Source organism: Nilaparvata lugens, chromosome 9, assembly GCF_014356525.2.
Source record: "Nilaparvata lugens isolate BPH chromosome 9, ASM1435652v1, whole genome shotgun sequence".
In the NCBI taxonomy this organism is placed as follows: domain Eukaryota; kingdom Metazoa; phylum Arthropoda; class Insecta; order Hemiptera; family Delphacidae; genus Nilaparvata; species Nilaparvata lugens.
This window is the reverse complement of record NC_052512.1, coordinates 38,425,805-38,442,772: the sequence shown is the minus strand read 5'-3', so window position 1 is coordinate 38,442,772 and position 16,968 is coordinate 38,425,805. Positions and strand designations below refer to the sequence as shown.

General features: G+C 35.7%; 1 protein-coding gene across 1 annotated transcript in view; it reads right to left on the bottom strand.

Annotated features, from left to right (window-relative positions):
• The window catches only part of LOC111054671 (regulator of nonsense transcripts 1), a 109,121-nt gene that overhangs the window by 64,704 nt on the left and 27,449 nt on the right, over window positions 1-16,968 (bottom strand). Inside the window, exons 5-7 of the mRNA XM_039435833.1 lie at window positions 12,593-12,805; window positions 9,469-9,641; window positions 5,105-5,312 (exon numbers count right to left, since the gene is read on the bottom strand). Of these exons, the coding sequence (XP_039291767.1) occupies window positions 5,105-5,312; window positions 9,469-9,641; window positions 12,593-12,805 (594 nt within the window). The remainder of the gene's footprint in view (window positions 1-5,104; window positions 5,313-9,468; window positions 9,642-12,592; window positions 12,806-16,968) is intronic.

Genomic DNA, 16,968 nt, shown 5'->3' with positions numbered 1-16,968 from the left:
AAGTTTTCAATTATTTGTCATGCTTTCAGTTGTAAGGAAGCAGCAGAACATTTCTCTTAAAAGGGAAATTAGAAGATATGTATGATTGGGGATCCTTTTCGAATGATAAAAACAGGTTTCCCGTCGCACACAATTTTTTTCCGCCATTTTGGAACCACCATTTTGAATACAACTTCTTTTTTTAATTGAAAGGTGGTCTTATGATACATGATTCCGATACAGGATTTCCAGAGAAAAGGTATGGTGAAAACCGCACATCGATATCTCAAACCTTTCAAAATTTATTCTCATTCATTTCCTTTATTGTAGTATAGAAGATGATAGATAAATGGATGATATATCAATCTATCTATCATCTTCTATACTATAATAGAGGAAAGAACTGGCTTAAAGACGTATACACACGTGTAGAGGATAGGGAGATTATGTTTGACGCATCATCACGTCTGAACTACTGGACTGATTTACTTGAAATGCTGCTCATAAATTCTTAATCAACCGAGGATTCTTATAGGCCTATTTTCAATTCTTCTGGATTTCATTACGTCAAGTTTTAGAATATATCCTTGCGAAGCACGGATAACCTGCTAGTATACAATATTTAAGATGCAAAAGAAAGCTGTTCGTGTTTTGGAGGGCTTGCGGCCATCCAATTCATGTAGGCCCATTTTTAGAAAATACAGGTTTCTCACGGTCCCAGCATTGCACTTCCTTGAGACTGTAAATTTTGTCTACAGAAATTCAGAGAGATTTGAAGGATATGTAGTTTGCCATGGCTATAACACAAGAGCAAAGAGTTCAGCTGTACATCCCTCAACACAGGTTTAGCCTAAAGGGGATGCACTGTGTTTTTTTTCTGTTACATGCTTAATATTATTATCTATGTTCAATCATTATGCTTAAGGTATGTATTTGTGTTACCAATTGTAATGTTCAATCATTATGCTTAAGGTATGTATTTGTGTTACCAATTGTAATGTTCAATCATTATGCTTAATGTATGTATTTGTATTACAAATTGTAAAAATGCAGTGAAATAAATGAATTATTATATCAGTACAATAATAACTAGTAGTTCAGAGAACAGTAGAATTCGCTACACTCACTAAAATCACTATTGACACACGCCCGCCTAATCACACACAAACACACATACAAATTGGATTTAGAGTATAATGATATAAATGCAATAGGATCGGTGGTGGACGCTGAGAAATAGAAGTTCTTTATATTTTTGAGCTAGGATGCACGGTTAAAAAGATAAAAAATCTGAAACTTGAAATGTGGTTCTTGGGGGGGGGGGTGAATAATTGAATTACAAAAAATTCAAAATTTTCAACATTTAATGTATGAAATAAGACCGCCTTCGAGCTCTGGAAAATAAAAGTTCCTACACTTTTGAGCTGGGATGCACAGCTAAAGAGATAAGAAATCTGAAACTTGAAATTTGTGACTTTGGGAGGGGGGAATTTTATCGAATTCTAAATTGTTGAACATGTGATATATGAAATAAGACCAACTTGGAGCGCTGAAGAATAAAGGTCCTCTACACTTTTGAGCTCGGAAGCACGGTTTAAAAGATAAAAAATCTGAAACTTGAATTGGGACTTGGAAAAAAAATCGAAATGCCAAAAATTAGAAAATTTTCAACATGTGATACATGAAATGATACCGCTTTGAAGCGCTGAGAATAATTAGCCCAATTTGAACCTGATCTGATGAAGTATTGAAAAGTTAGGTTGATTTTTAGGGTAAAATTTCCGAATAAAGGGCCGCCATCTTGAAACGGGAATGAATTTAACCATTTTGAATACATACGTTTCTGCGCCTTGTTTCAAAGTACTTGTATACAAAATTTTATCCAAATCGGACCATAACTGCGACTGTAACTGCGATACAAACAAACAAACATACAGACAAACGCCGATTGACTTGAAACATAGAATTCGCTTCGCTCATTCAATAATAATAATAATAACTCTAGGACATTTTTCCTGGGTAAAAAACATATCTAAATATCATATTTAAATTGTCCGGAAGTCTTCAGTTACTCACACCGCGGCCATTTTGTTTTTTCATTTATTATTTTTTTACTAAATAATGGTTGAACATACGAAATTAGAACTTTTGCAAGATCATTAATTTTCAACAACTAGACAAAGCTAGAAAGAAATTATTATAATTTTTCAAATGCATAAAAAAATGGCGGCCTTTTAAAATCTTGTTTCTCAAATAACTCAGAAACCGTTGGTTTTACAAAAAAACTTTACAAGAATAATTTTTTTTAGTAAATTCAATTGCCTATTGATTGGTACCAGATTTTTGAAGATTGGATCAATATTAACTGAAATATGACAGCTTTAGTGGTTGGTGACCACTGAAAGTTTGTTACAGTGCAAACCAAGATATGCTGATAGAGTCGCCTCAATGATGCAACAATCTCTATTTGCATTGCATGTTAGTTGTAAGCGATTTTAGGTAATTTCAAACAATAAAAAAACGTTACATAACCCTCTAAAGGTGCGTCACCAACCACTAAAGCTGCCATTTCTCAGTTAATATTGGACGAATCTTAAAAATTCTGGTACCAATCGATAGGCAATTAAATTTACTAAAAAATTTATTCTTGTAAAGTTTTTTGTAAAACCAACGGTTTCTGAGTTATTTGTGAAACAAAATTTTAAATGGCTGCCATTTTGTTTTATGAATTTTAAAAATTATCATAATTTTTTCTATAGTGCGGTCCACGTTATAATGACAGTATTTGATCAACTTTGGTTATGCTATCCTTGTCTATCATTCGACAAAGCCGGTGGTACTATCCTTTTCTAGGTCCACAACGATGCCAATTATGTTTTTGACAGTGTAGAAATATAATTAATTAATTCAGAGAATCGGCATCGCTATTCTTCTATCTTTATTCACTGTCATTATAACGTGTACCTCACTATAGCTTTGTCTGGTATAGCGGCTGATATAGCTTTGTCTATAGTGAGGTCCACGTTATAATGACAGTATTTGATCAACTTTGGTTTTGCTAACCTTGTCTATTATTCGACAAAGCCGGTGGTACTATCCTTTTCTAGGTCAACAACGATGCCAATTATGTTTTTTACAGTGTAGAAATATAATTAATTAATGCAGAGAATCGGCATCGCTATTCTTTTATCTTTATCCACTGCCATTATAACGTGGACCTCACTATAGTTGTTATAAATGATCATGCAAAGTTCTAATTTCGTATGTTCAACCATTATTTAGTAAAAAAAGAATAAGTGAAAAAAGCAAAATGGCCGCAGTGTGAGTAACTGAAGGCTTCCGGACAATTTAAACAAATGATAGTTATGTTTTTTACTCAGGAACAATGCCCTAGAGAATTGGTAGGGAGTTCGTAAGCACTCTGTATACAGAATGAGTCATATGTATGGGAACCCTTCAATAAATTTGAAACTGTTTTAGATTTATAATACAGTAGCTTTCAGGATGAGTTATTGGTCAAATACTCCACCTTTTGACTTACAACTGAATTTCAACCCCTCATAAGGGGGTGACTTGGGGTTGTAGCTCAAATATTTTAAATGTAAACACTCATTGTGTGATACATAATTTTAAATGCCTTTTCAAAACAATAAAGATGACATCAATAAAAATGTTCTATGATACTTGTATCCAAGATGGCGGCTGATTGAAGTTTTAGTTTTTAAGGAAATGAGGGATTGTAACTCAAATATTTTAAATGTAAACACCCATTGTGTGGTATTTCATTTTAAAGGCCTTTTCAAAACAAGAAAGATGGCATCAATAAAAATGTTCTTGTATCCAAGATGGCGGCTGATTGAAGTTTTAGTTTTTACTTTTTCTTAGCAAAACGGACGACATAAGACGGATGCGTGCGGACGCAATTTTAAATCAGTCTTTTGCCTGAGCAAAAGACTGATGGTAAACTTGAACGACTGGTCCCGGCTTAACACTGATAAAATGGAAAGATTACAAGTCGGAAGATGTCGACTTCCAGATAAAGTCGACGACAAAATGGGACGTGTGAGGCTCAAATCACACTTACGCGACTCAGGTCGAGAAGAGACTGGACTCTAGTGGAGAGCATGTGTTTCCAAATGGTGACACTCAGACCAGTCGATTCTAGTCTCCGCGACGTTACCATTTGAAAACACATGCTCTCCACTAGAGTCGAGTCTCTTCTCGACCTGAGTCGCGTAAGTGTGAGTAGTTTAGCCTTAAAGTGATAAAATGGAAAGATTACCGGTCGAAAGATGTCAACTTCCAGATAAAGTCGACGACAAAATGGGACGTGTAAGGCTCAACTACTCACACTTACGCGACTCAGGTGGAGAAGAGACTGTACTCTAATGGAGAGCATTTGCTTCCAAATGGTGACACTCAGACCAGTCGATTCTAGTCTCCGCGACTTCACCATCTGGAAACACATGCTTTCGAGAGTCTCTTCTCGACCTTTATTCTTTATTGATTGATATAATAAGTATACATCATATAAATGATAGGGAGAGGAAAAATAAGGTAACCTTGTGCTAATCCTCTCCCCAATTTAGATATGGTTACACATAGTCCGAAATAGGTTAGGTCCGAAGTCTTGTAGCTCTTCACTTCGCAAAATTTTCAGACCACTAATATGTTCACAAAGTAAATTTTCAAATTTAGATGCTTCAATACAAAAAATAGAACAGATATTTCACATTATTATCACTTGAATAGAGAAGATTCATATATTAAAGAAATAATTTTGAAAAAAAAACAAACTTAATTCTAGAAGCACAGCTGTATAACTGTGAATACTGTATAACTGAGTTGAGCCTCAAAGTGATAAAATGGAAAGATTACCGGTCGAAAGATGTCGACTTCCAGATAAAGTCGACGACAAAATGGGACGTGTAAGGCCCAACTCACACTTACGCGACTCAGGTCGAGAAGAAACTCGACTCTAGTGGAGAGCATGTGCTTCCAAATGGTGACACTCAGACCAGTCGATTTGAAAACACATGCTTTCGACTAGAGTCGAGTCTCTTCTCTACCTGAGTCGCGTAAGTGTGAGTAGTTGAGCCTTGAAGTGATAAAATGGAAAGATTACCGGTCGAAAGATGTCGACTTCCAGATAAAGTCGACGACAAAGTGGGACGTGCACTGGGTGGGTGCACCGCTGGAGCTCTTCAGCTCAATGCCGACCTCTTCGCCAAAGTTGTCGGGTATCTTGATGACGTGGCCCACTCCCGACCAAGGCTTGTGCATTTCGCCCAGATAACGCAAGCGCAGTTCATCACCATGCATCAGCTTCATATCTATAACACATTTTCAAATTTGATAACAATAAAGTCAATTTATTATATTTATCTACGACTATGTTATAATGTAAACATTAAGGGCCGGGTTCCGAGCTCGGGATTTAGCTAAGTCCTAGACTTTAAACAGCTGGAGTCAGAAAATTGGCTTTCCAAAACGGGGCGTAGTCGCAGCTTTTATAACAGTAGTCGTAGTTTTCATTTTCTCTTTTCTATAATTGAAAAGGGGTTTCCTTGACGAAATTAGACATTTTTTGTGTAGTTGAGAAGTTGATATAGTGGTAATTATTCATATTGAATGAAAAAGACTAAGAAATTGTCAAAAAACCACTGATTTATTGATAATTAGAAAGACCGGTTTCGGTTATTACACCATTGTCAATCTCTGATAAACTAAAACTAAATACAAGAGCAGCAGAATTTATACTAGTAGGCGAGTACTGCTATTGGTCGAGGGCATGAACGCCTGCCATTGGCCTAGCTAGACAGTCTCCTCCCCCTCAACGGTGTGACAAAATGGCGGCTTAAGCAACAGAATCGCCATGATAATAAAATTTACTTTTTAGTACAAAATAAGAACCAAGAAAACAAATGTGAAAGATAATAAAACAAATATGTAAATGGACATATGAAATTAGACATTCCTAAATAATTCAAAGTAGCTGAAACAATATTTTCTCTTTATTTTATTTTGTGTTCAATTTCCTAGTTTTTCGAAATTTAATTCAAACGTGACTACGACAATGACTGCGACTACGCGAAACAATTTTCTTACTCCAGCTGTTCGAAGTCTAGGACTTAGCTAAATCCCGAGTTCGGAAACCAGCCATAAAAGGATAATTCATCCTTGGCTGAAACAGCTGTGGATAGTAAAAAAGTGAGTGAGCGAGTGAGTGAGTATGTGAAAAATCAAAATATCGCATCCCCGAAATTCATAAGAAGACGTATAGCCAGCTGTGAAATATAAACACGATCATTTTATAGAATATTGTGTTCTGTTTATCAATAAATAAAAATAAAGCAGGGAACCCACCGTTGCCACCGGTGCCGTCCGGTACCGACCGTCACCGTCAGTCGCCGCCTTCACCGTCATTTTTCCGGCGATAACCCACTTGCCCGTCAGGTTAGTTCCGTCAGAAACCGGAGCTAACCAGAAGAAATGCATCAGTTGCGATGGAGAGTTCATCAGACGAGGAATTTCTCGGTTGCTGATGACTTTTAAGACAACTGCTAACTTTTCCCGAGTCCCTGGGATCAAGACCTTTAATTTGAGCCCTTTCCCATCATCATGTGATTTGTCAAACGGCCAAAACTTTGATTTCATAATTTCGCTTACAGAATTGTAAATAACTTACCTGACATGGTATCAAACTTTTCTGAGATTTCCTGCCAAGCATTATCTTTGTTCCTGTTGTCGTGATAGCTATTATCACTATAGTGCGGTCCACGTTATAATGGCAGTGGATAAAGATAGAAGAATAGCGATACCGATTCTCTGCATTAATTAATTATATTTCTACACTGTCAACAACATAATTGGCATCGTTGTGGACCTAGAAAAGGATAGTACCACCGGCTTTGTCGAATGATAAACTAGGATAGCAAAACCAAAGTTGAACAAATACTGTCATTATAACGTGGACCGCACTATAGTATTATACAGGAAGGGATACTCCCTAATAGCCTCTATCAACATTTCGTCCGTACTCATCGCTCACAGAACAAAGGCGCACTACAACAAAACACTGGCGATGTGACTTCACTCATAGTTGAATGTCGACTGGAAGAATGATAAAAAAACGGACCGGTGAGAATGCCCCAAACAGCAATGGTGGCCGACGGTGACTGACGGACACGGTCGTGGCCGGTGACGGACGGGTATAGTGGGTTGCAGTTCGTTTAAAACAATGCAAAGCAATGTTGCCGGTACGCAACGGTAACGGTCGGTGCCGGACGGCGCCTGACGGTGACGGCATAGTGGGTTCCCTGCTTAACGAGCGAAGCTCGGTGCCCCGATATTAGAGTTTGAATGCAATTAGAATAACGATTGAATGAAAAAGACTAAGAAATTGTCAAAAACCACTGATTTATTGATGTTATATCTAATTATAGATATTGATAATTTCTAATTATCAATAAATCAGTGGTTTTTTGACTATTTCTTAGTCTTTTTCATTCAATATGAATAATTACCACAATATCAACTTCTCAACTACACAAAAAGTAGAATAACGATAATACATAAATAAATATTACAATATTGTGATGCAACTTCATAAATCAGCGGTGTTTCAAAAAATAATTACTGTCGATTCTCTGAAAAAGATATAAAATAATATTATCCTTTCCCATCAACACACGACCGGGATAGATAGATAGATAAATGCCAATTTCTTAGTCTTTCGATTGACAATTCCTTAAGCTGCGTCTACACCGGAGTTAATAACACAAGTTTTTAACATTTTTGTTATCAACTGATGATAATTATAAAAGTTAATAACATCATGTTGAGTTGCGTTTACACCGGAGTTGATTTCATGAGTTATTAATAAAAAGTTGTCAACTTGACTGAATCGACAAATAATTCTCTTGAAAAAAGTTGATAACTCGTGTTCAACAGAAAATTCCTTGTTAATAACAAGATTTATGTTATCCATCGAGAGTCGGTAACTTTTGTTAATAACAGGTTACTATCTTCCCCGCAACCCCTTCGCCCAGCATCCCTACCCTACAACTACAGCTGTTCCCTAATAACTACAGCTGCAGACAAAACACGTGACAAAGTTATTAACGTTTGTTGATAACAAAACTAGCAGCCAAAAGAAAATGTTATTAACTTATGTTGAAAACTTTTGTTTTAAACTCTGGTGTAAACGCATTATGATTTATTTACATTAGATCAGATGAAGATCATTATTTTAATGATCACACACATGTTTCAATTCAAATTTGAAGACAATTTTTTGCTTTCTATTCCGGCTGTTATATGAATACTCTCGTTGAATGAAATCATATGGAAGTCAATTATATTGATAACAAGATCTTGTTAATAACAATGAATTTTCTGTTAGAAACATGAGTTATTAACTTTTTTTCAAGAAAAATTTTTGACGATTCAGTCAAGTTAATAACTTTTTGTTAATAACTCGTGTTATTAACTCCGGTGTAAACGCAGCTTTAGTCTCTTTCATTCAATCGATAAATGCCTTTTATTTACACTTTACAGTAATTTCAAAAGTGAGAGAGTGGGATTAATTAAGCACTTTATTTATGTATATTACAATATATACTGGCTTATACACTTATACACAATAGCTTACAATACAGCAAAATTATAGATGAATTTACATAATATAGACTAAGAAAATAATTATTGAGCTGTATATGATATGAAAAAAGCAATTTGTGATAGCTATAGACTAGTAGTTCTGTGAACAGTAGACCTCGCGCTCAGTAAGTTACATTGACCTGTTATTATGTTTTCTCAAAAATTAATTAATAATTTATCAATTTAAAATTTCTAGAAAACACCCTAAATAAACATAGAGCTTTCTGTCCTATCGTAACGTGACGTGTCGTCCCGGAATGTGAGTGTGAGCGCTGTTATCAGGTCTGGCTGCAACTGTCTACAACGTTGGTGGAAAGATACATTTTCAAGATGTTCGATGTTTTTGAACGGGTAGTATTATAGTCCACTAAACAGCTGATTTATGATGAATAATTATTTTATAGTCTGATTTTTACTCTAATATTGGCGTATGAAGGAGGTTCCTTTTTCCTTTTATATTATCCTTGAAATGCAGAATTTCCAAAAACCTTTTATATACATCGACGCGCGATTGAAAAGGAACATACCTGTCAAATTTCATGAAAATCTATTACCGCGTTTCGCCGTAAATGCGCAACATATAAACGTTAAGAGAAATGCCAAACCGTCGACTTGAATCTTAGACCTCACTTCGCTCGGTCAATAATATTGTTCTGCATCTACATAAATTGGTGGAGCTTTGGACATATCAATGTCCATTCTTCGGAAAGAATATTCAAAATATCCTTCCCACTAACACTCTACCAAGAGATAGATAGATGCCTTTTATTTACACTTTACAGTGATTTAAAAAGTGAGAGAGTGGGATGAGAGAGTTGAGCTACTTACCGCCGTCAGTCTTGGCGAGGTTGAAGTAAGCGATAGTCATTTTGTTGAGGCCGACATCCCAGCGCACATCGACATTCTCCTGGGTCTGCGACTCCTTCAGCCGCTTGTCGTAGTCCGCCTCCAGCTTCACCAGCGGACCGAAGATGTTTTGGTACTGGTACCCGTCTTCATATCTGCACACCAAAGTTACAGAGTTGAAAGTAACGGGTGTTTCAAAAAAGACGCACATCGAAGTTTGAGGGAATATATTTTCTGTATAGGGAATATTTTGTTCCCCCAAATAACAGTTGGCACTACCGTACTCAGTGGGCCCGTTCTGTGTACATGGAATGTGAATTGTCCAATTCACAATTTACCAGGTAAAAAATTCCGCGTTCCATGGGAAGAGTTTTGACGGATTCTTTACCAGAATCCAGTTCCAAAATCCTGCCCCACAGTCGAAGCCTGGTAAATTGTCCGACCTGGTACAGTTCCAACTATCTGAGCTCTCATTGGTCGATTATTGTAGTCTGCTTGCTTCTCTGCGCATGCGCTGATAGTTTGTTTCTTTGCCATAGAATACATAACCAACAATATGATGTTTGATAACCATTCATTAAATGAATTTTTCTCTATAGAAAATTTGAAAGTAATGGAATAAAAGAAATGTACACTTTTCTAGACGGTAAGTTTGTAAAACAGCCTTTCTTCATTCACGCAGCTAGTAAACGACACATTTTTGTGTAAATTAACTTTATATGTGCGCGCCAAAAGCTGGAACCAACGATTTTGAAATGGCGTTCCATGGGAACATTTTGCACTAGTCACGTGATGGAACAATTTACGATTGGAACTGGAACAATTTACTGTACACAGAACGTACACATTGTTGAACCGGCATGCACCATTTTACATTTACTAGTGCTTGTTAGTATTCATTTGTAATCTGTAATGTATGTTTATGTTCAACTATGTTTTTTTCAAAAGATGAACGTGTGTTTATTATTGAAAGTTAATTCGAATATAAATCTTACGAACGAGTGAAAGACGAATTCAGGTTGAAATTTCCCAATTCTTCAGTACCTAATAACGCCACAATAACGCGTCTGATCGATAAATTTCGTGAGACTGGAAGTGTATAGGATCGGAAAAGCACAAGTCGACCGTCAGTGTTAACAGAACAAGTTCTGGACAATGAGAAACAATGTTTGACTACCTCACCCAGGAAATCACTTAGAAAGTTATCTGTACTGGCTGGATTGTCATTATCTTCCACTTTCAGGGCTACTAAACTAGTAGTTCTGTGAACAGTAGACCTCACGCAATATTCTCATCCACAATTACCTGATTGAAACTATAGACCTTATGGAAATACAGCAATGGACTGGCTTCTCCACACATTTGTGTAATAACTTGTCAGCTGTTTCATGATAATTCTAAAGTATGATTTTTGACCGAGCGAAGTGAGGTCTAAGATTCAAGTCGACGGTTTGGCATTTCTCTTAATGTTTAAATGTTTATATGTTGCGCATTTACGGCGAAACGCGGTAATAGATTTTCATGAAATTTGACAGGTATGTTCCTTTTTTAATTGCGCGTCGACGCAATACAAGGATATACAAGGTTTTTGAGAATTTTGCATTTCAAGGCTAATATAAAAGTGAAAAGGAGCCTCCTTCATACGCCAATATTAGAGTAAGAATCAGACTATAGAATTATTCATCGTAAATCAGCTGACAAGTGATTACACAGATGTGTGGAGAAGCCAGTATATTGCTGTATTTCCATAAGGTCTATAGTTTCAATCAGGTACTTGTGGATGAGAATACTGCGTGAGGTCTACTGTTCACAGAACTACTAGTCTATGTACTGAGCTAACCAGTGAGTCAAATGAGGAAAAAATTACATATTTTACTCAGAAAATGATGGGGATGAATATTCAATCATAAAAAATAAGCAGAATATGAATAATTTTGGTGAAAAAAATGAACCTTCAAGGGGAGGAATTTAAAAGTAAGTATATTGGCCCATATGAATAAAACCAGAGCAAATGCTCATGAGCAAGAGCATGGAGCATAAGGTTTTGCTCAAGAGCAAAAGGTAGAAGCAAAAGCATTTGCTCATTTTTATATGAATAAGCTTTACCTTACTCTTACCTTATGCTCCTGAACTCTGGAGCAAATGCTCACGTATTTCAAAGATTTTTCATCAGCCGATTCGCTTTTGTAGCCTTACTTTGTCTTTATAGCTCACGGAAGCGCTAAATATGCAAGTAGGGTGCACCGCTTGTGTTTGCGTCGTCTGCTCTGTTTTCTATTTATGAACAGAGTTTTAGGTTAGTTGAGTTCAGTATTTTGAAATAATAGCGTGAAAAAATGTCATCCCTATAATAATCTTCAGCATATTCTTATAATATCAATGGCCTTCTTATAATCGTCCACACTCTCATCTTTTTAAATGCCTATTTCTTATTTTGTGATGGCTATCTTTATAAAAGGTTCTATCTTTATAGTTCTCAACTATTGGTTGTGATTTTCCTCTTCCTCATACGAATTAGTTGAGCCATCTTACTATGAGCAAAAGGTGATAAGCTGCTCTAGACTAGACTCACCTTTTTTGAAGCATTTGCTTCAAAAGTTGAGTAAATGCTCTAGTTTATTCATATAAGTTTAATCATATAGCTATGGTGAATGTGATATTTTCGAGCTCAAAATTTAAGTGTTTTATTCTTTATTTTGTGAATTTATAGTTTGTTTCATGTTTTTAAGAAACTTTTATTATTAATCCATCCAAATTTAAAATTGTTTGTCTTATTCTAATTTATATTTTAGATTGTGATTTGGTGTAGAAATTTGAATGGACATAACCTATAATATTTGGACAATATTTAAAACTAAATTAGGAAATTGAAGAAGTTTTAGGCAATAGCCTGTTTTTTCTTTTCCGATTCTTGTATTTTTTTGCTTAACTTATAAATAAATAAATAATTTTGCGCAAAAGCTCAAACTATTTTTTTGATGAGCATGAGCAAAAGGTTTTGCTCACGTTTATTCATAGGAAATGAAGCAAATGCTCCATATTTTAGAAGTATAAGCAAATGCTCAACTTTATTCATATGGGCCATTGACTGGACTATCGTACAGACCTGAGCAGAACCTGCTGCGGCTCTTCATCGACGCCGGGCTTCTCCAGATCACTAAGCGTGGCCTCGGCGTTGTCTCGCCACAATTCCTCCAGTTTGGCGATCTGAGTTGCATTCACCTGTCGCGACCGCAACTGCTCCTGCTCGCTGGGGATCTTCACCAGCCACGACAAAAAGCAGCGATCGGCGATCAGCGGTTTCCACTGTTCCTGGTCCCTGTTCCAACAAATCAATTCATTTTATTCAGCCAAAAGATATAGAATAGCAAAATTAGTAAGCTATGTGTAGCTTAGTAATTGACCGAGCGAAGTGAGGTCTAAGATTCAAATCGACGGTTTGGCATTTCTCTTAATGTTTAAATGTTTGAATGTTTAAATTGAATGAAAAAGACTAAGAAATTGTCAAAAAACCACTGATTTATTGATAATTTGAAAGACCGGTTTCGGTTATTGTCAATCTCTTATAAACTAAAACTAAATACAAGAGCAGCAGAATTAATACTAGAAGGCGAGTACTGCTATTGGTCGAGGGCATGAACGCCTGCCATTGGCCTAGCTAGACAGTCTCCTCCCACTCAACGGTGTGACAAAATGGCGGCTCTTCAAAATGGCTCTAATTCTGCTGCTCTTGTATTTAGTTTTAGTTTATAAGAGATTGACAATGGTGTAATAACCGAAACCGGTCTTTCTAATTATCAATAAATCAGTGGTTTTTTGACAAATTCTCATCTTTTTCATTCAATATGAATAATTACAACAATATCAACTTCTCAACTACACAAAAAGTGAATGTTTATATGTTTTTATGTTGCGCATTTACGGCGAAACGCGGTAATAGATTTTCATGAAATTTGACAGGTATGTTCCTTTTTAAATTGCGCGTCGACATATATACAAGGTTTTTGGAAATTTTGCATTTCAAGGATAATATAAAAGGAAAAAGGAGCCTCCTTCATACGCCAATATTACCATGAAAATCAGACTATAGAATTATTCATCATAAATCAGCTGTCTAGTGGACTATAATACTACCCGTTCAAAAACATCGAACATCTTGAAAATGTATCTTTCCATTAACGTTAGCAGACAGTTGACTATAATACTACCCGTTCAAAAACATCGAACATCTTGAAAATTGTATCTTTGCATCAACGTTGTAGACAGTTGCTGCCAGACCTGATAACAGCGCTCACACTCACATTCCGGGACGACACGTCACGGTACGATATAGGACAGAAAGCTCTATGTTTATTTAGGATTTTCCTAGACATTTTTAATTGATAAATTATTTATTAATTTTTGAGAAAACATAACAACAGGTGAATGTAACTTACTGAGCGCGAGGTCTACTGTTCACAGAACTACTAGTATGTAGCTATTCAAATTCAAATTATTTATTCCACACTCATAAATACATATACGTACATGAATCAAACAAAGCTCAACATGACAATACAATACAACCAAAGTGTAATAATAATAAACGGTAAGTGAAAAAACCACTGGCATAAGATGACTCTTGTTCGCCAGTGGGAGTAGGAGATGAAATTATAATACGCTTAACCTGATTTGAATTGATTTAGCACAGAAGCAAATATTTTTACAGAATAGTAAATTCTGAAACGAGGTATCGAAACAGAATTCACAACAAAAAATTAAGAAATTCTCTCGAGTATCTTAATATACTATATAACTATGGTACTCTCTTATTCATATAGTGATCCATAAATACAGTGTAAACAGGGTATATAGAACGCATTTCATGGTAAATGGGAAGAGGGAAAATCATAATATTCTTATAAAAACAAAAAAATTCACAAAATATAAAATTGAAAATAAAAAATTCTGGCAAATCGTAATTCCCATACGAAAAAATAACAAATATTCAAATTGGAATAAAAATTCTGGCAAATCGTAATACTTCTACGAAGAAAAAAAAAACACAAAATATATTGGAAAAAAAAATCTTGGCAAATCGCAATTCCTATACGAAAAAAATCACAAAATATTCAAATCAAAATAAAAATTCTGGCAAACCCAATCTCTTATGTTATTAGGGACAGTTTTGATACATGGAAATTCAATGAGATCTGAAGGTAATTTATTGATTATTTTTGGTGCTATATAAATAAGCTGCTTACGGATGATTGTCAGATCTGAGTCATAACATTTATATTTATTTATATTGTATCTGGTTCGTTGATGTTCATTATTTATTTTAAAAAATATATTTTTGTTACTCTGAAAGTATTTAAAGACGTTCAATACATACAGCTGGCGGATTGTCATCACTTTAATTTCATTGAAGGCTTGAATAGAAGGGTATATCATGGGTCTATTTAGTATTCTTTTTATAATCATTTTTTGTATTACAAATAGAGCTAATAGATGAGTGTTGAATGCTCCCCCCCAAACCACTAATCCATATTGCAGTAGGGACTGTACAATTGCAAAGTAAACCATTTTTAACATTGGTATCTGGAGTATGGACCGCAATTTATAGAAATTATAGGATACAAACTTTAATCGCTCACACAAATAATCAATGTGTCTTTTCCATTTAAATCCTTCATCAATAATTATACCTAGGTATTTGATGTGGCTGGTTTTTTCTATTTCAGGGCAGTTACATGCAGCTTAATTATTGTTAAAATTCTCACAATTGATGTGCAGTTTAAGTACACAGTTCGTTTCTTCTCTTCCAGCAATACTCCTTGAAAAAGCAATATACTTTGTTTTTTTAATATTTAAACTAAGGGAGTTGAAATCCAACCATCTTTTTAGTGTAGAGACGCCTTTAGCGGCCGTCTCATAGGTCTCATTCCATGTTTCACCCCCATACAACAACACTGTGTCATCTGCGAATGAATATACTTCCCCTCCATTCAACTCTAATCTAAGTACTTCATTCACATATAACAGGAAGAGGATAGGTGATAAGACAGTGCCTTGAGGGAGACCATAGCATGAAAGAGGTATTTCACTTACTGAGTCATCAAGTGATAAAATCTGTGCTCTATTTGACAAGTAGCTCTTGAACAATTTCAAAGGTAATCCTCTTATGCCAACCCACTCTATTGGGAGAGTGAAGAGAGAGGTTCAGGGAGTGGACTGTGGTGTACAACAGGGTTCCCTCCTTGGACTAATCTTGTTTCTCATCTTTATAAATGATCTCTATTCGTGAGTTCAATGATATGCCTGTCTCCTCTGCAGATGACACTGCCTTGACATATTGTGTACTGGATGGCCCCAACTTAGAGAGAATGATGCAGGATGATTTGGACAAGCTATTGCTCTGGTTCAGGCACAATAGAATACAGCTCAATCTTACAAAAATTAAATATACACATTACAACACCATGGACACTGCCTTCTGCACTGAAGTTTCATGGTGCCTGTGATCGGAATGACTGTGACTGTGAGGTCGTTGGTCAGAGGTCTCAGCATATATCTATCATAAAAAAACTATATGTTACTCGTCCTGCGAAAATTCTACTTCTTAAATAAATTTCTCCCATTAAATTAATGTTCTTAGGCAGTTATATTTTGCATTTGTTGATCCAAATAGCTATTTATGTATTAAGAGCGTAATGCGCGACTTATTTAAATTCCAGGATAGATCAACTTATTAATGTACAGATAAATGAAAAAAATGTTAACCAGCCTCATTTCGTGAAATTCCTAGGGGTTGCTCTGGATCAGCATCTCTCTTGGGATTGCTATACTGATCAGCTCTGTGGGAGGATTGCATCTGGAGTCTTTTGCACTCCGACAAATTAGAAGATTGAATGATACCAAACTCACAATGGCAGTCTACCACTCACTCATAATGTCACACATCCGCTATGCCATTATTGTGTGGGGTGGGTCGTGCCAGAATTTGGAGAGGGTGTTCAAGCTCCAAAAAAAAACTGTTAGAGCGATCAAAGGTATTATACCTTTAGAGTCCTGTAGGAACCACTTTAAAGAATTAGGCATACTAACCGTTCCCTCTATTTATATATATGAGGTGATTATGCATGTTAGAAGACAGACAATGACTAGAAATGCTGATTCGCATGGATACAATACTAGAAATAGAGAATATTATGCTTCACTGTATCAAAGAACAGCTCTTTTTGAGAAGAAACCTACATATATGGACCTTAAATTTATTAGAAAGCTTCCTACTCACTTGAAAAATTGTGAAGATGTCGATGTTTTTGAGAAGGAAATTAAAACGTTTTTTGATGCTTGGAGTATTCTATACCACAGAAGAGTTTGTGTGTAGAGAGGGTTCCTTTGTGTGATTTTTTTTTCTTTTTTTTTGTAATACTGTATATATTATAAATTTTTGACTATTCCTATACTCTGATTAGTCTCTGGGAAGCTTTAAAACAA